The sequence below is a fragment of the Mastigoproctus giganteus genome, chromosome 1 (assembly GCF_048544385.1).
Source record: "Mastigoproctus giganteus isolate SK-2022 chromosome 1, ASM4854438v1, whole genome shotgun sequence".
Classification (NCBI taxonomy): Eukaryota; Metazoa; Arthropoda; class Arachnida; order Uropygi; family Thelyphonidae; genus Mastigoproctus; species Mastigoproctus giganteus.
The window spans coordinates 58,677,282-58,705,057 of NC_143575.1; the positions used below are offsets into that span (position 1 = coordinate 58,677,282).

The following is a 27,776-nucleotide window of genomic DNA, read 5'->3' on the forward strand; positions in this document are numbered from 1 at the left end:
TGATAAGATAAAGAATGATGAGATCACGAGATGAATGAAGGAAAAAGACAAAAATAACTTAACACCATTAAGGGGAGGAAACTAAAATATTTAGGACACATGATGAGGAATGACAAACATAAGATGTTGCAAATTGATAATCCAGGGCAAAGAAGGAAATCTTGGTTAGCAAACCTCAGAGAGTGGTATGATCAGAGTAACGAGAGTTTGTTTAGGGCTTCTATGTCATGTTCATCCATTGCGAAAATGACAGCCAACCTCTGCAAAGAGATGGCACACTGAAGAAAAAGAAGAAGGAGAAAAATTATTTTAAAACAGTTTTGTACACTATAAAAAGTTAAACTCCAAGAGAAGTTTTGTTCTTTTTTTCTAATGAAGAACTGAAGTCCTTCAATCATACTTGGTTAAGATATTCAATTGGATTGGCAAGAGGGTGCTCTGTGGCAGTTTAAGTTAGACAGCTTGGAAATTCAGGATTTTTTTATGATAATTTTACAGTTTTTGTGTTTTATTTATACAAATTTGTTTATTTTTGTAATTACAGTAAATCCTCACTAAACCGGTTACAGTTAATCCAGATCAAAATATGAAAAATTCTGTCCACAGTTAAATACTGTAGTTTGAAAGACACACGGGATTTCGGAGGCAGATGAGTCACTGACTGCACAGAGAGAGAGAGAGAAGGATCATACATCACATTGTCTTACGTATTGTTGTTAACTCTGAGTCGGACAGATGTTATTGCCTATATTGCTTCATTTGCATACTTCTTTATACATACATATGTATATAAGGTAACATATTTTATATATCATTATATAATCCTTGACTAAACCACAACACCATTGCTTTGTCAAGATCCTCATATGTAGACTGTTTCATCGTTTTTCGGATACCCATGCCTTTAACATTATCAGATTGTCCCACAAAATCTAATAGCTCACCTTTATTTTTTATGATGTCGTGTATGGTTTGGTTACTAACATATAAGGTTCATTAAAGATTTAGTGGATGTATTTTCAAACTTTTGAATAATTTCAAGTTTTTATTCAATAGAAAGCAGAACTCTTTTGCATTTACCCATCAATTTTGCAATTTCTATACAAAAAAAAAAAAAAATTTATTATAAAAAAAAAAAAAAAATGACACTCTTAACATAAATAACGAAACAAAATTTGTCTTTTTGTGGTGCGACAGAACACGACAATCCATGAAATGCACTAAAACAAACTAAACATTTGTTCTTTTTCCATTGTTTTTTTGAGCGGTGGGTGTGAAGATAGTGAGAGTTGTGGGATAAGAGGTACATCCATCTCCCCTTCACGACTTATAACGTTGCTTATTTACGACTTGCAAAACATCTGTTTATACCTATTCTATTTATTACTTGAATTTTATGATTTCCAGTGGATATTTTTTGTTTTACTTTGGAGTCTTGAAGTGTCCCAGTTAATCCAATCCCAGTAAATTGAGAAGCTGCTGTATAACTTCTGAGTCTTCTATCAATGGATAAATGTATTATCTTTCTATAGTTTTTAAATAAAGGCACTACAGTGATATTTTATTTTATTTATTTTCATCAGCACTACCTATATCATTAAATTTTCTATTTATTTCTGTTCTAAGCTTTTTTGTCTTTTAGGGATATCTTTTGCTTCACTAATCCAGATGACCTTTACCCCCAATTAATCCAGATTGGTGAGGGTTTACTGTATCTAAATATTCTGTAAGTGATATGTTAACATAAATTTGGCCATTATCACAGTGAATGTCACAGAGTGGTTAAGAAGTAGCGGGGATTTCTAAACAGGAACAGAATAAGTATAATTCCTGAATATTCTATAGGTACAGCAGGCCCTCGTTATAACGTGGTTTGCTTTACGCTGATTCGCTATAACATTGTTCTTATATTATAACCCATATCTGATTATAACGCTGTCACAAATCACCATAATGCTCTTTTACCAGCATATAGATTGCATTTTTGGCATATTTAATGAAAACGTTTCATTTGATGAAGTCGATAGCTTGAAAATGAATAGCAAAACAGCATTAAAACATTTCCCATGCCGACTTGAGAAATTTTCCCACGCTTAGTGAAATTTTCTCGCACGCTAATTTAATTGCAGTACAATGACTTGTTACGTAGTTCGAGATCAACATTTTAAAAAAAGATCAAGTATATTGCTTGTAATATTTGCATTATATGCATTTATCGGAAGTCTCGTCATCACTCAGTATTAGACATCGTGCGTAATGGACAGTTTACTCGAACATTGAATCATAATTAATGCAACCAACGCAGTTACATTTTCGAAGAGTTAATAATGGCGGATAAGAATGAAAAAGCAACGTCTGGACGCAGTACGAAGACTACAAATGTAAGAAAAAGACTGAATTTGAAAATTAAATTAGACGTTTTGAAGCGAATCGATTCCGGTCAACGACAAGCAGATGTGTGCCATAATTTAGGACTGGCAAGTTTAACTGTAAAAACAATTATAAAAAATAAAGAATTAACTTTAGCAGCAGAAAAGACAACTGTTCCACTGCAAGCAACTAGGGCTAGGCCGGCTATCAGGATTGAAATGGAGAGACTTTAACTAATTTTATTAAAGATAATATCCAATACAGAATTCAGTTAAGTTAAATATAAAAAAAAAATAGATTAACCTATATGATGATCTGAAGAAAGCTCAGAAAAAAAAAAAGTGGAACCATTTAAAACTAGTAAGGGCTAGTTGAATAGATTTAAAATCCAGGGAGAAGTCGCAAGTGCAGCTCAAGGAGCCGAAACTTTCAAAAAAGAACTTGTTAAAATTACTGAAGAGGGGTATTATGCGCTATACTTCTCAACGAGTTTTTAACAAAGATGAAGCAGGACTTTTTTGGAAACAAATGCCTAAATGAAGTTTCATATTGAAAGGAAAAAAACATGCCAGGTTTCAAAGCAGCAAAGGAGTGGTTAACTTTATTATTGGGTAGTAATGCTGCGGGGGATTTTAAATTAAAACACCTTTTAATTTACCAGGAAGAGGACCAAAGTACAACCCAAAATCGACAAATTTTTCATGATTAAATTCATGATTTTAATTGGAATTTTAAGTTTAATTTTGATACGTAAGTAGTTACCACATAATTATATACGTCTGTAATGCAGAATATTTTATATGTACATATATTTGAATATTAAATATTTTGACCGACATTTGTGCATCTTTTCACTACCGTTTATTATTGATTAGGAAATATCCTATGGCACCAACCGCAACTCACAAATATATATGTTACCTTATGGGAATGCGGCGCTCGCTTAGCAAGGATTCACTCTGTTTTTCCAGAATGAGTTATCAGCGTTAAGTGAGGGTTGTAATTAATAATGAAATGCAGCAATTCCCATCCTGGCACATTGGTATGGTGCAATCTTTGCAAGTGTGGTGAGACTGCGAAAAACTCCACTGAGTTCAATGCCAATCACTATTTAGGTGATGCATATACAGCAGAAACATTATAGAGAAAAATATGTAGCAGGTATTGTGTTGCACGTTACATAATGCATGGTGAAGCAGTAGGCAGTATACTTGCCAATATAGCATATAGCAATTCAGCATTTGGAATTACTTTGTTCATTTCATGAGCGGGTATTTTTTTTTTTTATCATGATATATATATATATAAATGTTTAATACTGATATGTCACCAGAAAGAAATGTGTTGTGCTAATGTTTAAAGACAAAATGGCAATAATTGAGGCCTTGAAAAGGGGTGAATTGGGCATTTTTTGGCTGAGAAATATGGAGTTAGCATGTCAAGAATCTCGGACATCCAATGAATGAGGATGGCAACTTAGCACTTAAAAGTTATGAGAAAAGCTTGAAATGAAGTTGAAGAGACTATCTACATGTGGTTTATTCATAAGCAATCTTCTGGACAACCATTTTTTTTCTTTTATTATGTAAAAAAGCGATATTTTTTATTACAAAATTAAATGGAGACCAGAACTTCAAAGCAAGTTCCAGTTGACTTGGAAAGTTTAAGACTTGACATGGTATTAGAACTTGAAATTCTGCCAACTTATCTTCAGCAAATGCTTTTAAAAAAATATTGTAGTTGTTTGTACGGGAAAGACGTGATGAAGACTTAATTTACAATGCTGATGAAACTGGTTTAAAATGGAAAGAACTCTCCAGCAGATCATTATCCTCATGCTGTGAGAGTACTGCACCAGTTAAACTGGCAAACACTGATTGCCATTGTTTTTTATGCTTCAAAAACATAAGAAATCTTCCAGTTAGGTATGATCGATAGAAGCCAGCTTGGATGGATGGTGAAATTTTCAAAGAATAGTATAAAAATTTATTTTGGAAGTGAAAGAATATAAAAAATTATTGGTAAAGAAGGAAAAATATTATTATTACTTGATAATGCACCTTCACATCCATTGATAGCTTAAACCAGATTGACAAAATGGTTATGGTTAAATTCTTCCACCAAATGATGGAGCAATGTGTAACGGAAACACTAAAATGACTGCATCAAAAACAACTCCTTCAGCGGTTCTTATTAGCTGATGATAATGATGAGGAATCTGTTATAAATTTCTTTAAAATAATCAACTTAAAGGACTGTCACTACATGTTAGTCTGAAGATTGGAATTCTATAGCTGTGTTAACAATGAAAATAAAAAACAAATTTCAATATGCAGAGAATGCAATGAAGAAAATCTCAGCATATATCCTTGTTGAACATGGAATTAAAAAAACAAAGCCAAGAATATGAGGAAAATATTGGTCCTTCACATTCTAGAGCTGTTCAATGTTTAGAGGTTGCTATGAAGTGATGTGACACAAGGCAACTTTAGGTTTAAAAATTGTACATGATTTGGCAGATATGAAAAGGATATCAACTTTTAAACAAATGTCGATAAGTAACTTTTTATAGAAACAATTTTTGGCAAAGGTAAAACACGAGAACGATGAATAACTTATGCAGATAATTAGTTTCCCAATACGGCACTTTAGTGCTGCTCGCTCGGTAAACAGACGGTAGGTGTTATCGGTCTGGAGCAGAGTTGAGAATGATATATTGATTGACAGGTAGGCATGGCAAACGATGTGCTAATTTTTGCGCAAACACAGCAAACACAACACACGATAACATCGGTTTAGTGTCATTTTAGTAGCACTAATGGTAACTTGTCCTAATGAACGCTTTCCATAATGGTGAAAAAAGGTCAGGTTAATCTTGAATCCCATGGGAGCTTGAACCCCTCCCGAAGTGGAGAGGGTAACCTAACCTTTTTAGCATTAGCATTAGTAGAGGCATTTGATGCAAGAAAGCAAGCTTATGCAGCATCAGCCAAAAAAATTAAAGTAAAATAAATAAATAAAAAATAACCACTTCCACTTCACCCCTCTGTTCGTTCGAAATACCTGTCCAGCCGAGCCTTAAACTTATTTAGGCTATCAACTTCCACGACAAGGGATAGAAGTCTGTTCCACCTACCAACCACCCGCTGGTTAAAGGCAAATTTCCGCACATCTATTCTACATCTGTCTTTCCTCAATTTGAATTTATGCCCTCTCAGGTGATTATTCTGAGCAAGAGGAAGAATCCCATCAGCATTGAGCATGCTCAAACCATTCAAGGCTTTGTACACCTCTATCAGATCACCTTGCCGGTGTCTAGTCTCCAGACACTGTAATTCGCAAAATTTAAGCCTTTCTTCGTAAGAGTATCCCTTTGTTCCATTCACTAATCTTGTTGCCCTTCTCTGTACTCGTTCCAGCAGCTCTACATCCTTCTTGAAATGAGGTCTCCAGGCCTGTATACAGTACTCTAGGTGTGGCCTGACCATTCCTTATACAAGGGAATAATCACCTCCTTATCCCTGCTAGAAAAATTCCTATATATCATTGACAATACACCATGAGCTACTCTTGCAGCCCGTCTGCACTGCTCAGAGAACTTCATATCTGCCTGCACAACCACTCCCAGGTCCCTTTCATTCTCTACCACTGTCAGTGTAGTACCACAGAGTTGATACGTTGCTCTGGGGTTGCTGTTTCTCATATGTAGTACTTTACATTTGTCAATGTTAAACTTCATTTGCCACCTCTCAGCCCATCTGCTCAACCTTTCCAGATCCTGTTGCAGCAGCATAGTGTCAGTAGAGTCCTTGACAACCCTGCCAACCTTCGTATCGCCTGCAAACTTGGACATTAAGCTTGATATACCATCATCAATATCATTTATAAATACAGAAAACAATAAAGGACCCAATACTGAACCCTGAGGGACTCCACTAATAACATTAGTCCACGATGAGCAGTGTCCATTGATTACCACTCTCTGTCTTCTCCCCCTCAACCACCCCTTTATCCATAGCAGCAATTTGCCTCCAATGCCACACTGCTCCAATTTGTGCAGCAGTCTTCATGTGCAACAGTATCAAAAGCCTTTCTAAGATCCAAGTATATAATATCAAAGTTATTCCCTGCATCCAGTTCTTTTGTGACTGCATTATAATATCCAATCAAATTGGTCAGGCAAGACTTCCCCTTAACAAAACCATGCTGTGTCTGAGCTATAACTGAAGTCTTGTCTAGATGATCCTGCAGTGCTTCTTTAACCAGTGCCTCCATTAATTTTCCGGGAACAGAAGTTAAACTCACAGGTCTATAATTACTTGTGTCAGCCTTTGATCCTCCTTTGTGAATTGGGGTCACATTTGCACATCTCCAGTCCATGGGTACCTCCCCTGAATCCAAGGAAGCTCTCATAATTATGGCTAAGGGTTTGCTTACTTCCATTGCTGCCTCCTTTAATATAACTGGATAGATTCCATCCATCCCAGGTGCCTTTCTTGTGTTTATCTTCAACAATTTCTCCTCCACTTTACTCTCAGTTATTACAAGATTCTCTAGCTTACTGCCAGAGTTGAATACACCTCTGGCATTCCCCTCGCTGAATAACTCCTCATGTGTGAATGTCGATGCAAAATATTCATTTAGTTTGTTAGCTACCTGAGCAGGATCATAAACAGTTGACCCATCGATATCAAGTGGACCAATCTGATTCATCCCCTTCCTTCTAGAGTTTACATAAGTAAAGAACTCTTTGCTGTTTTTCTTCGCATCCTTTGCCAAGGATTTCTCGTAATCTGCCTTTGCCTGCCTAACCTCCTTTGTAACTTGGTTGCATATCAACTTGTATCTATCATAGGCTTCTGTGTCACGTGTTAATTTGTATGTATCCCATGCATTTTTCTTCTCTGCCATATGCCTCATTAGTTCATCTGACATCCATTTAGGCCTAAACCTTGAACAATATTTCTTAGTTGGTATGTAAAGCCTAGTAGCTTCCAAGATAAGTTCTTTGAATGCTTCCCATTTTGAATTTGCTGTTGGTAACATCATCAGTTGATCCCACTGTATAGAATTTAAATACTGTCTCAGTCCATCGTAGTCACCTTTACGAAAGCAATACCCCTTCCCTTTACCCCTAATGGTAGTTACCTCTGAGTAAATTCCACTTCAGAACACTGTGATCACTGCCACCTAGTGGTTCATTTATCTGCAGATTCTTAATGCATGAAGAATCACTACTGATAATCAAATCAAGAGTATTACTCCCTCTAGTTGCCTCCCGAACATGCTGATGTAGAAAACAATCATCCAATAAATCCACAAAAGCCTTGCTAGTGTGTGAGTGACCAGCCCCCAAATTCCAGTCAATATCTGGGAAATTAAAATCCCCCATAATAAGACTCTCTGATTTACTGGCCCACTCTATTTCTCTGTACAGTTTCTTATTATACTCATCAGAGTCATTAGGCCTATAGCACACTCCTACTCTCAATTTTGATCTCCCAATGCTTATGTCACACCAAACTGACTCGACACTGCACTGTCCAGCGATGTCGACTGGCTTCACTTCCTTGGATTTTATGTGTTTCTTAACTAATAGCATAACCCCCTCCTCCCTTCCTATCCTGTCTATCCTTTCTGTAGACATTGTACTCCCCAAATTCCAGTCCTTATATCTGTGTGACACCACGTCTCTGAAATCCCAACAATATCTGCCTTTGATGTTTTGAGCAATACCTCAAATTCATCAAATTTATTTACTAGACTCCTAGCATTGGTGTACACGCAAGTATAAATGCACCTGCTCTTCCTCTTAGCCACCCTAACACAACCCATGTGTTTACTTGTACCCCAATGATTCCCAGTAGTCTCTGAAATATCCTGCATCTTATTTTCCAGGCTGCTGCTCATTCCAATAGAATTTTTCTTTCGAATCAGTCATATTTAGAAATACATTCATAAAGAAATAAAATTTTTTATGACTGTATTTTTATTTTCTTGTTCAATAACATACTCTAATGGTGAAAAAACATCAGGTTACCTCCACTTGAATCCCATGGAAGCAACTTGAACCCCTTCCGAAATGGAGGGGTGCCTAACCTTTTTTTCTTTAGAATCATGGGTGGACTAGCGCATAAATTGTTTATTAACAAAATATTAATTTTTTTTTTACTGTACTTTTATTTTTAAAGACACTCGTGCAGATACACACGTATCATAACGTCAATCAACACCTCAATAGCTATTCATTATATACCGTGCATTCCGGTTATTTGGGCCACCGGTTAACCGGAGTAGCCGTTTATTTGGGGCAAATCTTAAAAAACAGAAACCAATCGAGAAAATAGCCAGGGTTTACTTCGCTTAATTGGGACAAAATGCCATTTAATAGGGGCAGGAGACCTCAGTACTGGAGATTACCCTGCGATTGCCTCCGACCGTACCACGTAGTTCGGTTGGATTTCTGGAGGTCACAACCATAAAACAATAAAAACAATTAGCAGTCACCTGTTTATTGGGCTTTTCTGTTAGTGCAATCTATCATAAACGGATAGTAAACTAGATCTTATTGAATTTGTGATAATACTGACAGCTGGAATTCTGTGGGGTTATTATGGTGAAATGTGTTTACACTTCCATGGAATCTTCAATCATATAAAAAAAATAATTTTCAGAATCTTCTCTTCATTCCTATTTTTAAAGCTTTGTAACACGTTACTCCATTCTCACTTGCGGCGCATATTGTGTTACTTGCAATTTGTGTGTGCCGTGTTTTTTGTTATTGATTGCTTATCTTTTTACTGTTTTAAATTTTAACCCCCACCCACAAATGTCAGTGAACAGAAATATCAACTAGTTTAGTCAGTATGTACATATTACAGTGCATATTAATTATTCCGATTTTTAACGTATATTCTTCCGAATTTCACATATCATTTAATTTTTTAATTGGTAAGGTAATAAAGAGAAATTTGTGCTTAATATCCTATTTTTTTTAATTAGAATCGCTGTTTAATTCAATTCACGAATGTGATCACAATGGCCGGCGCGGTACTTTACTATGGTGAGTTCGTCGTAACGTGATTTGATTGTACAGTGAACTAACTGTAAAGGGGGGGGGGGGATACATTGTATTTTTAACTATTTACGTGAAACTTCGGATAATTGGGGCAGCCGCTTAATCGGGCCAAAATACACTAGTCCCGATGTGTCCCAAATAATCGGAATCAACTGTGTATATATATATATATATATATATATATATATATATATATAAATATATATATATAAAGAATCTTTCTTGATTTTCCTATTATTTCCTAACCTACTATTTAAGGTCAGGTTACGAAATATAACAAAAAATAAAAGAAACTTTTTCCTTTTTTCGTAACCAAACCTAAATCAACAATATAGTAAAAACACTCATAACTCCAAAAATCTGCTTTTAATAATGAGAAAAAAACATAATGAGGAACACAAAAATGAACAGAACGAAACTTTTATTACTTTAGTTTTCATCAAAAAATCAACCAACGTTTTATTTTCCTTACAAATTTCTTCCATTTCCATCTTTAAAAAATTCATCGCTACTATTACCTGTTTACCGTTCATCACAAAACTATTATGCACCATTCTTTACTCATAAATACACATTATAATGCCAACTAATAACTACACAGTAGCTTGTCCTCTGTCATGCCCGCCACCAATCATTTCATTGTTTGCCACACCTACTGTCAATCAATATATCCTTCTCGGTTTCAGCTCCAGACTGATAACACCTACCGTCTGTTTACTGAGCGAGCGGCACTAGAGGCTGGTGTCAGGAACTAATTTTCCGTGCAAGTTATCCGATGTTTCTCGTCGTTCTCGTGTTGGCTTTCTTTATCTTAGCCCAATTTTTTTTTTTATGTACATGTTAAATTTATTTATTGCTGCCAAGTATGGTACAAGTACTAGGAACAATAATACTCATCATGGCGACATGGCTAGGAGTTTTATATTAAGGCAGAAAATGATACATTTGATCAAAAATTGGGAAAAATTACATAGGAAATTAAGTTACACAAATTTAAAAAGCATATAAAAATGAAATTATAATAAACAGGAAAATATAGAGAAAAAAAAAATGAACATCACATAGCGCAAATCAAGAACAATAGCAGGAAAGCTGAATTGAAATCAAATCATGGATTGTTTTGATTTGACTCGAAAACACAGCGTGGTAGGGATTGGAGAGGTGGATGGCCGGCATCAATGTTTAGTAATCTGGCACAGTTTAAGAAAGTCATTTTGAGCAGGTTAATTGCAAGATGCAGTGGTGCCTGTATTTCAAGGAAGTGCCTGGGCAGGCAGGAAACAATTACCAAGTTTCAGAAGGTTGTATATGAGGATTACTGTAGGGTCAGACCTCAAAGATGGCAGACTATAGTCATTAAATACCTGATGTCAATTAACTACTGACATGGCTGAGCAACTAAATGTGAATACAATTAGTTGCTCAGCCATGTCAGTGGTTCTCAATTGAGGGGTTCAGCAATGCTTATTTGTGGCCCATTTCAGGGTCCAGTATTCACATGCTAATAGTGGCATAACTAGGGTTATGGTGCCCAGGGCAAATAAAAAAATGGCACCCCTTGGAAAATGCAAAAATTGGAATTTTTGCATTTTTTAATCATAAAAATGGCACCCTTCACTTTGTCACCCAGGGCATGTGCCCCATCCTAGTTACGCCACAACATGCTAACACCAGTTTCTGAAGAGAAGCCGAAGCAGATACCCAAATTTCAGCAGCATATAAAACAACTGGATAAACAGTAGTTTGAAGACATCTAGTAGTGGTTGTGGCATTGTTGGAATGAAGTAAGTGTTGTTTCACTCTCCAGTGTAAGGTGATAAATTGCTTCTGGAGGTATTCTGTGTGTGCATCAAATCTCAGCTTTGGATCAAAGTAGACACCAAGGTCCTCATGGCTGGTAACCACTGGGATGATATGTATGTATTGCTATTACATAATTATTTATTTATTTTATTATTTAGTTTAAATATTTTTAATAAAACATTATATGTTATGTATAAGAATTACATGCAAAATGATTTTTTTCTTTGTTCAATTATACGGATTTTTTTTTTATCCGGACATTTTGCATCCCTGTTTAAACTGGATAATCCAATTTCTACTGTATGTTAATATGCTTCTTTTAACTTCAAGTGTGACAAGACTAGGAACCACTGTTGTAGTGATTCATAAGTTTTACACACTTATTTAGATATTGCTAAAGTAGCTGGTTATTTGGTTTTTGTTTTTTAGGAGCATTAGCAACTAAGGCCATACTGCTCTGGGGATATGTGGTGGTCATTCCCTGACCTTTCTGCATCCTCCATATTTTGTGGTCACGGGCTTGAACCCTAGTCTAATCAAGAAGTGTGTGCTGCCGCTCCTGCCCACCTGGCTAGGGAGGTGCCCCTAAGGTAGCTGGAATAGTGTAGTATTATTATTGTATTAACATAACAGAGTGTTACTGTCATAGTGGTGTTGTAGAACTAATTTAAATTTTTTTAGTGAAATTATGCCTCACACTAGAGCAGCAAAACATATGTCCCAGCATAGCAATGAGGATGCCTTAGCTTGGGGGGGGGGGGGTCTGCTGAAGGAGGTTCTATGAATCAGGACCTTCCTGCTCTGCATGTATGGAGATGACTGTAGCTGGACATAATGCCACAGAAGATACCTTTGTGCTTTAGATGTGGCCAGCGAGGAAATTAAATGAAAACTCAACATTTTGTTAAGCGAACTGGAATGTTTGGAATGCTTGGAATCCTTACCCTGGAAGGAATTAAATTGAGACTCATCAAGTACTAAGTTGCCCACCTTATAACATTAGCACTTATTCTCATGCAGCTGCTGCATGAGAGGATCACCATGAGAGGGAGGCATCCCACAGCAGGTAGCTATAGTTGGCGATTATGTCAGGAAAATGGAATATTTCATGCAATACGGATAAGTGGAATAGGACCCAAGTATGTCTGCCATGAGTAAAAGCTGTTGATATTGTAGAATTATCATCTTTTAAGGGCTCAAAAGTGATATTATTGTATATGTTGATACCAACAACATAAAGTGTGAGCAATCTGAAGCTTTACTTAGAAAATATGTTGAGGAAAAAGTCATGCGTTAGGGCTGAATTTGAAAGTGTCTGGAATTTTGCCAATACATGACAGAAGAGAGTTTATGATAATAGCTTTATCAATCAATTCCAAAACTAACAGAAAGATTGTGCAAAGCTCGTGGTACAACTTTTGATGGGATATACTTGAATAGAAGAGGTGCAAGGGTACTTGCTGATGCTATCAAGACTGCTACTGGATCAGAAAACTATTAGCTTAGGGGGGGTACACAGACTAATGGTTTAATGACAGCCATAAACAAAGGTGGAACTGATTCTTTCATTGCTTCTATTATAACAGAGTAGATTGAAAATTGGGGTGGGTGATTGCAAGGTCTGGTGGAGATTCACATGGTTGTGTATGAGTTACTAAAAACATGAATATATTTACTTGTTTATGCATTAGTGATAGGAGAATAACAGAGAAATTTGATGAGTTTGAAGTATTGTTCAGTCATCAAATGTTGACATCTTAGGTATAACAAAAACATGGTGTCAATCTAATGCTGGAGATTGCAGAATTTGAAGGGAAAGGCGAGTATGCTTTTGGGTAAGAAACACAGATTCTAAAACAGCACAACTAGGAGACACAAGCCAATGTAATGTTAACTCAGCTTGGTATGATATAAACACTGGAAAAACAAAGAGGACAGTAGGAGTCTGTTATAGGCTAAATGACTGTGTACAATATAATGGAGAGAAAAAAAACTATATAACAAATAGAGCAAATCAGAATAGTCTGTCATGAGGGATTTTACCTTCCCAGATACTGATTGGAACTAAGGAGTTCGCAGCTCACTCGATAGATTAATAACAGAGCATTTCTCAATTTGCTGGAGGTTTGTTTTACACTAATATGTTAGAGAGGCAACAAGAGAAGGCAGTACTCTTGATCTGAATATCAGTAATGATTCTTTGTGTATTAAGAATCAAGTAAAGAAACATTTTAGGTAACAGTGATCATAGTGTTAGTGTACTGATGTGAGATTTATTCAAAGAAATAACTATCAGCAAGGGTAAAGGGATGAGACTTTGTTTTCAAAAAGATGATTATAATGAGCTCAGACATTTTTTTTTTAAATCCTTGCAGTGGAACTAACTAATGTCATTAAGAAGTGTAAATGCCAAATAGGAAGAGTTCAGAGGTATTCAGAGGCTGCCAATATTGTTGAAGGTTTACTGAATGTGAGATAGCGACAAACAATATGCATGGGATAAACTAGTCTGTAATCATTTTGCTTGGGAGAGGGGGGGGTTAGGCAAGCTAAAGCAGATTCATTCCCTTTCATTCTAGTGTTAACTAGAATGAAAGAAAATGAATCATAGTGGTCTGCTGGGTATAAATGGTACAACCACTGATGATCATGTACAGCTTGCTGATAAGCTAAATAAAGATTTTCCGTCTACAAATATGTTCAAACCTAAACCTTTTAGAGACAGGGTTACTTAAATAAAGACTGGGAGTTAAATTATTTTATAATAATGGAAAGGAAGGGAAATAGAAACTGAGGCAGCCACATTTAACAAAGTACTTTGGACTAATGGAATCTATCCAATTATATTACATGAGGCCGCCAAGAGGTAGTTAAACCTTTAGCCATAAGAATGAGAACATCCTTAGAATCCTTAGATTCAGAAGTTCCTACAGACTGGATATGTGCAACCATATCCAATTCAGGGGTGGTTCAAATTGTGAAGTCGGACCTCTGTGTCAGGGAGTAGTACCATAAGGCAATCATAGCATGGATTTGTTAAAGGTAGATTTTGCCTGATAAATCTGATTAATTACTATGAAGTCATCAAAAAGGAACCAGATGCAAAGAATAATTCTGATATCATATACTTAGATTTCAGTAAAGCCTTTGATACTGTACCACATATAATTAAATAAATTGGAATAATGTGGCATTAGGGGCAAGCAGTACTAGGGATAAAACGATGATTAGTAGTAGAAGAATAGCGGTTATAAATGGTTACTACACTTCATGAATTAATGTGATGAGTGGTAGACTTATTAATGATACTGATATAAGTACTGTAAATCCTCGATTTAACGGATTAATAGGGGAGAAGGAGTGTCCGTTAAATCAAATTTTTTTCAGCCCGGACTGTACTTGTTAACAGGAGAGATTGCTTCTACAGGGATGGGATACACTTAAATAGAAAGGGTGCAAGAATATTTGCTGATGCTATCGAGGCAGTGTTAGGTGGGTCGGAAAACTGCTAGCTTGGGGGGAGACAAAGACCAATAGATTGACAGTAGCCACTGGCAGAGGTGAAAGAGATTCTTGCACTGCTTCTATTAGAATGAGCAGAAGTCTGAAAAACAAGATGCATGGTATTTCAGAGACTGCTGGGAGCCATTGCGGTACAAGTAAACACATGGGTTGTGTTAGGGTAGCTAAGAATAGAAACAGGTGCAGGTATACTTGCGTGTACACCAATGCTAGGAGTTTAGTAAATAAATTTGATGAATTTGAGGTATTGCTCAAAACATCAAAGGCAGATATTGTTGGGATATCAGAGACGTGGTGTCACACAGTTATAAGGGATGCAGAACTGCAATTTGGGGAGTACAACGTCTACAGAAAGGATAGACAGGATAGGAAGGGGGGAGGGGTTATGCTATTAGTTAAGAAACACATAAAAACCAAGGAAGTGAAGCCAGTCGACATCGCTGGACAGTGCAGTGTTGAGTCAGTTTGGTGTGACATAAGCATTGGGAGATCAAAATTGAGAGTAGGAGTGTGCTATAGGCCTAATGACTCTGATGAGTATAATAAGGAACTGTACAGGGAAATAGAGTGGGCCAGTAAATCAGAGAGTCTTATAATGGGAGATTTTAATTTCCCAGATATTGACTGGAATTTGGGGGCTGGTTACTCACACACTAGCAGGGCTTTTGTGGATTTATTGGATGATTGTTTTCTACATCAGCATGTTCGGGAGGCAACTAGAGGGAGTAATACTCTAGATTTGATTATCAGCAGTGATTCTTCATGCATTAAGAATCTGCAGATAAATGAACCACTAGGTGGCAGTGATCACAGTGTGCTGAAGTGGGATTTACTCAAAGAGGTAACTACCATTAGGGGTAAAGGGAAGGGTTATTGCTTCCGTAAAGGCGACTACGATGGACTGAGACAGTATTTAAATTCTATACAGTGGGACCAACTGATGATGTTACCAACAGCAAATTCAAAATGGGAAGCATTCAAAGAACTTATCTTGGAAGCTACTAGGCTTTACATACCAACTAAGAAATATTGTTCAAGGTTTAGGCCAAAATGGATGTCAGATGAACTAATGAGGCATATGGCAGAGAAGAAAAATGCATGGGATACTTACAAATTAACACATGACACAGAAGCCTATGACAGATACAAGTTGATATGCAACCAAGTTACAAAGGAGGTTAGGCAGGCAAAGGCAGATTACTAGAAATCCTTGGCAAGGGATGCAAAGAAAAACAGCAAAGAGTTCTTTACTTATGTAAACTCTAGAAGGAAGGGGATGAATCAGATTGGTCCACTTGATATTGATGGGTCAAGTGTTGATGATCCTGCTCAGGTAGCTAACAAACTAAATGAATATTTTGCATCGACATTCACACATGAGGAGTTATTCAGCGAGGGGAATGCCAGAGGTGTATTCAACTCTAGCAGTAAGCTACAGAATCTTGAAATAACTGGGAGTAAAGTGGAGGAGAAACTGTTGAAGATAAACACAAGGAAGGCACCAGGGGTGGATGGGATCTATCCAGTTATATTAAAGGAGGCAGCAAAGGAAGTAAGCAAACCCTTAGCCATAATTATGAGAGCTTCCTTGGACTCAGGGGAGGTACCCACAGACTGGAAATGTGTAAATGTGACCCCAATTCACAAAGGAGGATCAAAGGCTGACACAAGTAATTATAGACCTGTGAGCTTAACTTCTGTTCCAGGAAAATTAATGGAGACACTGGTTAAAGAAGCACTGCAGGATCATTTAAACAAGACTTCAGTTATAGCTCAGACACAGCATGGTTTTGTTAAGGGGAAGTCTTGCCTGACCAATTTGATTGGATACTATGATGCAGTCACAAAAGAACTGGATGCAGGGAATAACTTTGATATTATATACTTGGATCTTAGAAAGGCTTTTGATACTGTTGCACATGGAAGACTGCTACACAAATTGGAGCAGTGTGACATTGGAGGCAAATTGCTGCTATGGATAAAGGGGTAGTTGAGGGGGAGAAGACAGAGAGTGGTAATAAATGGACACTGCTCATCGTGGACTAATGTTATTAGTGGAGTCCCTCAGGGCTCAGTGTTGGGTCCATTATTGTTTTCTGTATTTATAAATGATATTGATGATGGTATATCAAGCTTAATGTCCAAGTTTGCAGATGATACAAAGGTTGGCAGGGTTGTCAAGGACACTACTGACACTATGCTGCTGCAACAGGATCTTGAAAGGTTGAGCAGATGGGCTGACAGGTGGCAAATGAAGTTTAACATTGACAAATGTAAAGTACTACACATGGGAAACAGCAACCCCAGAGCAATGTATCAACTCTGTGGTTGTTGTTGTTGTTGTGTTTTTAGGAGCATTAGCAACTAAGGCCATATTGCTCCAGGATATGCGGTGGTCATTCCTTAACCTTTCCGCATCCTCCGTATTTGGTGGTGACGGGCTCGAACCCCGGTCTAATCAAGAAGCGTGTGCTACGCACTGCTGCCCCTTCCCACCTGGCTACGGAGGCGCCAACTCTGTGGTACTACATGACAGTGGTAGAGAATGAAAGGGACTTGGGGGTGGTTGTGCAGGCAGATATGAAGTTCTCTGAGCAGTGCAGACGGGCAGCAAGAGTAGCTCATGGAGTATTGTCAATGATATACAGGAATTTTTCCAGCAGGGATAAGGAGGTGATTATTCCATTGTATAAGGCAATGGTCAGGCCACACCTAGAGTACTGTATACAGGTCTGGAGGCCTCATTTCAAGAAGGATGTAGAGCTGCTGGAACGAGTACAGAGAAGGGCAACAAGATTAGTGAATGGAACAAAGGGGTGCTCTTACGAAGAAAGGTTTAAGTTTTGCAAATTACAGTGTCTGGAGACTAGGCACCAGCGAGGTGATCTGATAGAGGTGTATAAAGCCTTGAATGGTTTAAGCATGCTCAATGCTGATGGGATTCTTCCTCTAGCTCAGAAAAATCACGAGAGGGCATAAATTCAAATTGAGGAAAGACAGATGTAGGATAGACGTGCGGAAATTTGCCTTTAGCCAGCGGGTGGTTGGTTGGTGGAACAGACTTCCATCCCTTGTCGTGGAGGTTGATAGCCTAAATAAGTTTAAGGCTCAGCTGGACAGGTATTTTGAACAAACAGAGGGGTGAAGTGGAAGTGGGTTTTTTTTTTTTTTTTTTTTTTGGCTGATGCTGCATAAGCTTGCTTTCTTGCATCAAATGCCTCTACTAATGCTAATGCTAAATGTAACCTGGGGGGCATTTTTTATTGTTCTTAATGTAAAAAAAAAAAAAAATCTTTAATACAGTACTGTACAGTATAAAATTATGTTGCAATTTAGCCTTTGATTTATGGTTATCAGAAACAGTTTGTTTTTTTCAGCAGTAAATTTCACAAACACATGCCACTGAGATGTCTTTTTCTAATTTCTCAATTAGCTCTAATTTCTGTGCCACATTTAAGCTCACACGCTTTCTTTTAACTCCTCTATCACTTGTTGCCATTTTAAATTGTAAGCATTGCAAAATTATTTAATAAATAAAGTCACATTTCAGAAATCACAGAAACACTCTGTACACAACCTGACCGCATGATAGGCTGAAGCAGACCGAGACCGAAACAAAGCGAGTCAGTAGACCTGCAGTTTAGTGTCCTGGGTCACGTTCAGCTTGCAAGTCACCGCCTGCTCTTATCTGTTATCTTTAATCTGGGAAAACAGCTATTTGACTCTCTTTAAAAATTACAGCTGTGAATTACAGGCTCCGAAAAAATGATAAGTGTTTGCCTTTTTATTTACCTAATTGTTATTTTATATTGTACTTTATACGTAGTCTTATAGTTCTAGTTAAGCTGGTTATTTTTATTTTTAATTTAGATAAAGAGTTTTTGTAGATTACTACTTAATATACGTAAAACCGTTATTTCATTCAAATCTTGCATTGTTTTTGTATAGAGTGGTAGGAAATTCAAATTTTTTACTGTGTTAACTAGGCCGCTCTAATGTAAAATTATACAGCTTAATATGCATCACTGTTTCTATTAGACAGCATAGTATTGACATTTAATTAATTAAATTTATTGATCTTATTAATTTAAAATATCATGCCCCAGACTAGAGCAGCAAAGCAACGGGCACAAAGTGGTAGGAGTGCTGTGACTCAGGGGAGAACTGAGGGGGGCGATTCTCCAACGCATCACAGCCTAAAAAAAATGTGCAACTTGTGAAATGTTTGCCGAACTCTCTAGAACAGAATTGCCATGGAGGATGTCTTTGTGTTTTTTTTTTTTTTTTTTTGGTAGTTGTTGGCGCATCGGCTTCTGTGGCCATAATGCACCTCCCAAGGTTTTTGCAGTACTTTGATCCAAGCCCAAGGCGGGATTCGAACCCGCGACCTTTGGGTTGCCAGGCAAGCACTTTACCCACCCGGCTAGCCCGGTCGGCCATGTCTTTGTGTGTGCGCGATGTAAGGAAATCAGGTGACAACTCAGCGTTGTTATGGGCCTGTATGAGAGCTTGAAGGACAGGGTGGATGCCCTCGAAGGATCTAAATTGAGGGGCCCATCAAGCTTTCAGCTGCCCACATCAACACCAGAGCTTGCACTTGGTCATTGCGTGACACAGCAGCAACCCCCAAGGCAGAATGCGCTGGTCCCACAGGAACTAGTAGTTGTTGGTGACTCTATTGTCAAGGAAACAGGGAACATGCTTTGTAAAAAGGATAGGTGGAACAGGACAAGGGTGTCTGCCAGGGGCAAAGGTTGATGACGTTGTAGAGTGGATATCATCTTTTAAGGGCACAAAAGGTGATATAGTTGTAGCAGGATACTTAATGATTTTGTAATAACTGACAGCAAAGTGGAGGAGAAATTGTTGAAGTTAAACATAAGAAAAGCACCTGAGGTGGATGGGATCTATCCAGTTATATTAAAGGAGGCGGCAAAGCAACTAAGCAAACCCTTGGCCATAATTATGAGAGCATCCTTGGACTCAGGGGAGGTTCCCACGGTCTGGAGATGTGCAAATGTATCCACAATTCACAAAGGGGGATCGAAGGGTGACAAGAGTAATTACAGACCAGTTAGTTTAACTTCTGTTTCGGGTAAAATAATGGAGTCACTGGTTAAAGATGCATTGCAGGATCATCTAGACAAGACTGCAGCAATAATTCACACACAGCATGGGTTTGTTAAGGGAAAGTCTTGTCTGACAAATTTGATAGGATATTATGATGTGGTTACAAAGGAACTGGATGCAAAAAATAATTTTGATATCATCTATTTGGATTTCAGCAAAGCTTTTGACACTGTTGTGCATGAAAGACTATTGTACAAATTGGAGCAGAATGGTATTAAGGGTAAGTTGCTACAATGGATAAAAGGATGGTTAAGTGGGAGAAGACAGAGGGTGGTAATCAATGGTGCTGCTCTTCGTGGACTAATGTTATTAGTGGAGTCCCACAGGGTTCGTTTTGGGTCCACTGTTGTTTTGTATATTTATCAATGATATTGATGAAGGTATATCAGGCTTAATGTCAAAGTTTGTAGATGATACAAAGGTTGGCAGGGTTGTTAATGACAGTAATGGCAGTGTGCTACTGCAACAGGATCTAGATAATTTGGGCAGATGGGCTAAGAAGTGGCAACTGAAGTTTAACCTTGACAAATGCAAAGTACTGCATATGGGTAGAAGTAATCACAGAGAAACGTACCAACTGTGTGGTACTACACTTAAGGTGGTAGAAAATGAAAAAGACCTGGGAGTAATTGTGCAGGCAGATATGAAGTTTTCTGAGCAATGCAGACAGGCTGCCAGGGCAGGTCATGGGGTTTTGTCAATGATATATAGGAATTTTGCTAGCAGGGAGAAGGAGGTGATTGTCCCTCTGTATAAGGCAATGGTCAGGCCACGCCTTGAGTACTGCGTACAGGTCTGGAGGCCTCATTTTAGGAAGGATGTAGATTTACTTGAGCGTGTACAGAGAAGGGCAACAAGATTGGTGAGGAGAATGAAGGGATTCTCTTACCAAGAGAGGCTTAAGTTCTGCAAATTGCAGTGGCTGGAGACTAGGCACCTGCGCGGTTATCTGATTGAGGTATATAAGGCCTTGAATGAGTTGAGCACGCTGAATTCTGATGGGATCCTTCCACTTGTTCAGATTACGAACCTAAGGCGCATAAATTCAAATTAAGAAAAGACAGATGTAGAATAGATGTGCGGAAATTTGCCTTTAGCCAGCGGGTGGTTAATTGCTGGAACAAACTTCCATCTGTCGTTGTGGAAGTTGATAGGTTGAATAAATTTAAGGAGGAACTGGACAGGCATTTGGAGGGAATGGTGTGATTTTTTTTTTTTTTTTTTTGGCTGATGCTGCATAAGCTCATACACTTGCTTTCTTGCATCACATACCACTGCTACTACTACTACTACTACTATTACATTTTCAGAAAGAATAAAAAACAATTTCCTGAATCTGATTATAAAAATAAAAGTAGGTAATTATCAAAACAGTAATGGAAATAGGTAATTATTATTAATTTTTAATTAATAATAACACTGAAGTTTTGAATAACCTAAAAAAAAATAATATGGTCGAGATTAATGTACATTACCATATTATTATTTGTTCAGTCCGTTAAATCCGAAATCCATTATATCGGGGTCCATTAAATTGAGGGTTTACTGTATTTCAAATTTGATATCTGTTTGCTGAATGATAAAAGGTGGGTACAGTAGTTAATGACAGTAAACAGGATATGCTACTTTAAGATCCAGATAAACTAAGCAGATGGGATGGTGGCAACTGAAGTTTAACATTAATAAATGTAGTAATCCCAAAATCACATACCATTTATGTAGCACCAAACTCAAATTAGTTAATAAGGAAAAAGGTATAGGGCAATTGTACAGTCCAACATGATATTTCCAGAGCAGTGCACGCAAAAGCTGCTAGAACAGCCCATGGGGTCCTGTTAATGATATCCAGGAACATTGAACACAGGTTTGAAAAACCTAATTTTAAGGACAGATCTGTTGGAAAGAGTGCAGAAAATGAAGAGCGACAAGATTACTTAGGTGCAGAAAAGGATATTCTCACCAAGAAAGCCTCAGGTTCTGTAAATTGCACTCTGAAAACTAGGCATCTGCATGGTGACCTAAATGTAATGTATAAGGCTTTAAAAGGGTTAAGTGAAGTAAATGCTAATGGCCCAAAAGTAGTAATAAGCGCCAACACCTCATGATACAATGTAAACAACCCTACTTTTTCATACAAAAGTGTAAACAAACAATTTTAGTAATACTGGAAATTCATCTATCAGTACATTTCATATCAAGTCACTAATCCTGAACAGGCAATTAACTATCCAGTTATTAAGTTATTACAGTGCTGCCATATGCTAAAGGATATATCAAAAAAGCATGTCATTATTTATAGATTTTCTTTTTACAAATTTCATTATAATGATTATTTATTATGATAATTTACATGAATTATCAAATGACAAAGGATATGCAAACAAAAAATAAAATACACACAAATAAACCCACTCACCATTTAACTAGGAGCACTAGTTCACCACTAAAATTAGCAGCACCAATAATTCTTTCTGTTTCAAGACCCCTTTCAAATGCTTGAGCAGCATCATGCTCCTAAAAATTAAAAATATAGATGTACTACTGTTTCTTTTATATTATATTGAATTAAGAAACTAAATGTATGTAAGTCTTCCTTCTAAGTGTCGTCTAATATACACTTGTTTCTTCACATTTAACTTTATTTCATTAATTTTCAGAAGGTGAAGCAATTAAAATAATTGAGTTTTTCTTTCTTTGTACTTCCTTTCCAATTGCATCTCTGAATTTCTCTCATAATGCACTTAACATTCAGTCATAAAAAAATAATAATAAAAAAAAGATAAAAATAAAGGTTAAGTTTCATTAAATAAAAAATAAGACTTTATTCTGTCATGTATTGTGTTAAGTATAACAAGACAACCATTAGAATATCTTATATATATAAATAAATATACTATAAAGCCATTATGACATACTATATATTCTGAACAAAATATTAACAATTACTGTAAGCATATAATTTTTTTCCACTACAATTCATAAATAATGAAATCAAACACTTCTAATGTACAGGCACTCTCTGACTTATATAAGGGTTGTGTTCCGCAAAACTCTGCGCAAGCCAAATTTTACACAAGTCAGAATTTCTCTAAATGCTTATGTAGCACTTGCAACAATGCTTGCTGAATTTTATTGAAGCAAAAAAGAAAATGTACATGTAAATAGAATTAATTATTAAATTTTTTCTTATCTCATGCATATGAAATATTACAAAAGTGTGCAATTACAAAAATTTCAAAATTATAAAATTTCAAAAAACAGGGATGTGACAGGCACAACGTCAGCAAGTTTTACCTTTTGAGCATTGTTGCCAGAATCAATGTCTCCAGCTGATAAGTATGCCACTGCAGAGGTTGAGGGCTGTGGATATTTAGAAGGGGTTTTACGAACATCACAAAATTTCTCTGCTGCTGCAGAATCGGCACTGGTGACTTCACTGAATACTTTAACGTTGTGGAAACCAGTGTGATGCTTGAAAAATCAAACCACCCTTTGCTTGCCACAAACTTGACTTGGGGTTCCCTGTACTTATCCCTAATATCTTCATAAATACTTGTTACTTTTGCTAGAATGGCCATTAGACTCAGGGGCACTCACTTCTGAATCTGATTTTCCATCCATATTATTAATAACTTTTCCATCGTCTATATATCATCCAAATGATGTTTTATGATCAGTTTTGATCTTAAATGCATTGATCCTTTAACATGTTCTTTTATAAGCGAGCACACTGTCCTCCTTTGAAATAGCATTCACTGTTGAAGCAGCGAGATTCCCATGCAATAGATAACAAACTGTCCTGCTTCTTACTTCTTAATCATTTTCATCTTCATTTCTAAATCAATTTGGTTTGGTTTCCTAGCACTGCCACCACTTGCACTTTCCATTGGTTGCTTTCCCTTCATTTGTAATAAGTAAATAGGAATGAATAGAAGATTCTGAAAATTTATTTAAATTTCTTATATTATTGAAGATTTCAGTAAAGGGAACACATTTCCCACAATAACATAAAAACCAGCGCAATTACAGTTATTGGGATTATCGCAAATGCAATAAGATCAAGTTTACTACCTGTTTATAATTAGATGCACTAACAGAAAAGCTCAATAAACCAGAAAGTGCAAATTGGTTTTATTGTTTATGGCTGTGATCTCCAGAAGTGCTCTTTAGAAAAACATCAACAAAGCCATTCAAAATTGATTCTTATAATGGAACATATGATAACGATGAAAGGGTAGCACTCCATTATAAAAATGACCTTTTAGAGAGATAAATAGCTTAGTTATATAGCGAAAATTTCAACTTCCAAGGTTTGGAAACAAATTACCAAAAAAACAATGTGCTATTGAGTTTACATTGCGATGTTTTTACAATACCTCCAATTATTCTTACGGGATGCAAAATGCATTTCCATGATTTTTTTAAGTTTACACCAGGTGACAAAAACTTGTGTAAAGTCGAATTTACAGAAATCGAGTATTACGTAAATCGGGAAGTGCCTGTGTTCAGAAAAGGGCATAGTCATACACAAGTATTATGAATGTATTTAATGAGAAATTTCAATATACTTTGACATTGGGGAATATTAGCAGAAATATATTAAATGAAATTCCCTCTAATACACTCAACTCCATTACTAAAGAATAGGAATATCAGAACCCATAAAGAAGAGTTCACAATTTGTAAATGCTCCCTCAGTAGGCTCCAAAAAATTGCTTGTTAGTATCCTTTCCAATGCTATACTTGACAAACACTTTGAAGAATTGATTAAATTAGTTGCTTGCGATGTTCAGAAAATTTTCTTATAACAAAAGGATATCTATCTGGGCAGCTTAAATGTATATCCGATGTTTACTGCCATACTCCTTACAGAAGCAAAAGCAATCTGTCAAAAAAAAAAAAAAAAAGGATAAACATTGGAATCTCTATAATAATCTCCAGCATGAACATTTTTGTTTCTACATTCAATTAATTCTATCTTATCTCTTGGATATAAATGTTGGGAGCCCTCCTGGGCTAACTGAAAAAGACACATTTTAATTCTATTGACAGAGGAAATTTAAGGACATTTTCACATTGTAGCTGAATTAGTTGGTCTTGGGTAAGAATACTTGCAATTTAAACATGACTTAAGGCATTAGTACTCATTCTAAACAACCAATCAACCATTTTCACCACTGGCACACTTAACTTCTGCTGTAATCACTACTTGAATGAAAAAAGGAAAGTACAGCTGCTCCCCAATTAATGTAAGGGTTGTGTTTCGTGGAACCCTATGTAAGTCGGAATTTCCCCCATGCTTGTGCAACACTCACAACTGTGCTTACTGAATTGATTGAATCAAAAAAAAATGTAAACAGAATTATTTATTGAATTTATTTCAATTTTTTATTTCACGTGCAGGAAAAATTACAAAAGCGTGTAATTTAAAAAATTTCAAAATTATAAAATTACAAAAAATGAGAGGAGACAGACATAACATCAAGTAAGTTTTGCCTCTTGAGCATCATTGCCAGAATCGACATCTTCATCTGATAAGTGCTCCGCTGCAGAGGTTGAGGGCTATGGAGATTTAGAAAGGGATCGGCTGCTTGCTCAACCTTACGAAAGAACATATTAATGGATGACTGGACGGTGGCTTTTTTTCTTTTCATCATAGAGTTCTTTGTAACAAGCAAGCATATCATTCACCCCTCTTAACTTTTAAGAATCGTTTGCTGTCAGGATCCATCTTCTGAAACCTTGCCACTTCCAATGCAATTTCACGAAATGCCATTGCCATCTCTAAGCGTCTCGGCTCCTCATTTGGTTCATCTTGAGCTCCATCAGCAGTTTCTTCTTTCACTATCGCTGCCTGCAAGTCAATAAGTTCTTCATTAGATAATTCCTTCTCTTTCTCTGTTAACTCCTCCACACCTTTGACATCGACCTCCAACTGAAGTAGCTCTGCAATCTTTACAATCTTATCTATAACCTCTTCATATGATTTGTCTTTTTCAAATCCTTCAAAGCCTTTTATGTGCTGTGGGCATATTTTCTTCCATGTGCCATTTAAACAACTTTTAGTAATCTCCACCCAGGCCTTATTAATGTTTAAGATGGTGTGGTAAATATTTTATGATTTCCAAAAGTCTCTTAACATAAAATTTTTCTCACCGTCTACTGCAGACAATGCCTGAGCAATTGTGCATAAATAGTATGCTTTTAAATTCGAAATAACTCCCTGATCCACAGGTTGGATGAGTGAAGTCATGTTTGGTGGTAGAAATATGACTCTCACGTTCGAACGTGAAAAAATCATGATTAAGAAGTAAGAAGAAGCAAAATCTTAAAAGAAACGAATGTCTTTACAATATTTTTCAACCTCAGGAATGAAGCAGCATTTAAACCAATCGTCAAAGAGAGATATTGTTATCCATGTGCTCTGGTTCGATCGGAAATGCATGGGTAGGGTGGCTTTATTGATGCCCTTAAATGTACAAAGATTTCCAGAATGGTACACAAGCAGTGTTATTAATCTGTAATCTCCTGCTGCATTAGCCCCAAACAAGAGTGTGGCTCTATCTTTTGAAGCCTTGAAACCTGACATTGTCTTTTCCTCTTTGGCAATGTATGTTTGATCTGGCATTTTTTTCCAATACAGAGCAGTCTTGTCAACATTAAAAATTTGCTGCATTGAATATCTGCCTTCATCAATAATTTTTTCCAACACATCACAAAATTTCTCTGCAGTTGCAGAATCGGCACTGGCGACTTCACTGCATACTTTAAACGGTTTTGAAAACCAGCGCAATGCCTGAACCTTTTAAACCGTCCGTTGCTTGCCACGAACTTGGCTAGGGGTTTGCCGTACTTATCCTTAATATCTTTGTAAATACTTCTTGCTTTTGCTTGAATGACCACTGGACTCAGGGGCACTTGCTTCTGAATTTGATTTTCCGTCCATATTATTAATAGCTTTTCCATTTTCAATATAGCACCTGAATGCTGTTTTGTGATCACTGTTGATCTTAAGTGCATTGATTCTTTGACATGTTCTTTTATACGCGCACTGTCCCTTAAAATAGTATTCACTGTTGAAGCAGTGAGACCTAATTCCATGCAATAGATGACAAACTTTGTCCTGCTTCTTACTTCTTAATCATTTTCATCTTCATTTCTAAATCAATTTTGTTATGTTTCCTGGCACTGCCAGCACTTGATATAGTTACCATAATATAGTAACGCAAAAACTCACAAATTCCAGTTATTGGGATTATCGCAAATGCAATAAGATCGAGTTTACTATCCATTTATAATAGATTGCGGTAACAGAAAACCCAATAAACTGGAAAGTGCAAATTGTTTTTATTGTTTTATGGTAGTGACCTCCAGAAATGTGTTTTAAAAAAATTGATTCTTATAATGGAACATATGATAACGATGGATAGTGTAGTGCAATTTCCATTATAAATATGACATTTTAGAGAGATTAGCATTAGCATTAATAGAGGCATTTGATGCAAGAAAGCAAGCTTATGCAGCATCAGCCAAAAAAAAAAAAAAAAAACCCCCACTTCACCCCTCTGTTCGTTCAAAATACCTGTCCAGCTGAGCCTTAAACTTATTTAGGCTATCAACCTCCACCACAAGGGATGGAAGTCTGTTCCACCAACCAACCACCCGCTGGCTAAAGGCAAATTTCCGCACGTCTATCCTACATCTGTCTTTCCTCAATTTGAATTTATGCCCTCTCAGGTGATTTTTCTGAGCTAGAGGAAGCATCCCATCAGCATTGAGCATGCTTAAACCATTCAAGGCTTTATACACCTCTATCAGATCACCTCGCTGGTGCCTAGTCTCCAGACACTGTAATTTGCAAAACTTAAGCCTT

General features: G+C 36.8%; 1 protein-coding gene across 2 annotated transcripts in view; it reads right to left on the reverse strand.

The window, feature by feature from the left end:
- Positions 1-27,776, reverse strand: part of LOC150090822 (chromobox protein homolog 5-like) — an 83,273-nt gene that overhangs the window by 18,505 nt on the left and 36,992 nt on the right. For both annotated transcript variants that reach the window (XR_016546921.1, XM_090373088.1), the window contains exon 4: positions 22,320-22,417. Coding sequence is in view for 1 of the 2 variants with exons in the window: in XM_090373088.1 (XP_090229214.1) it covers positions 22,320-22,417 (98 nt within the window). In the remaining variant the exon portion in view is untranslated. The remainder of the gene's footprint in view (positions 1-22,319; positions 22,418-27,776) is intronic.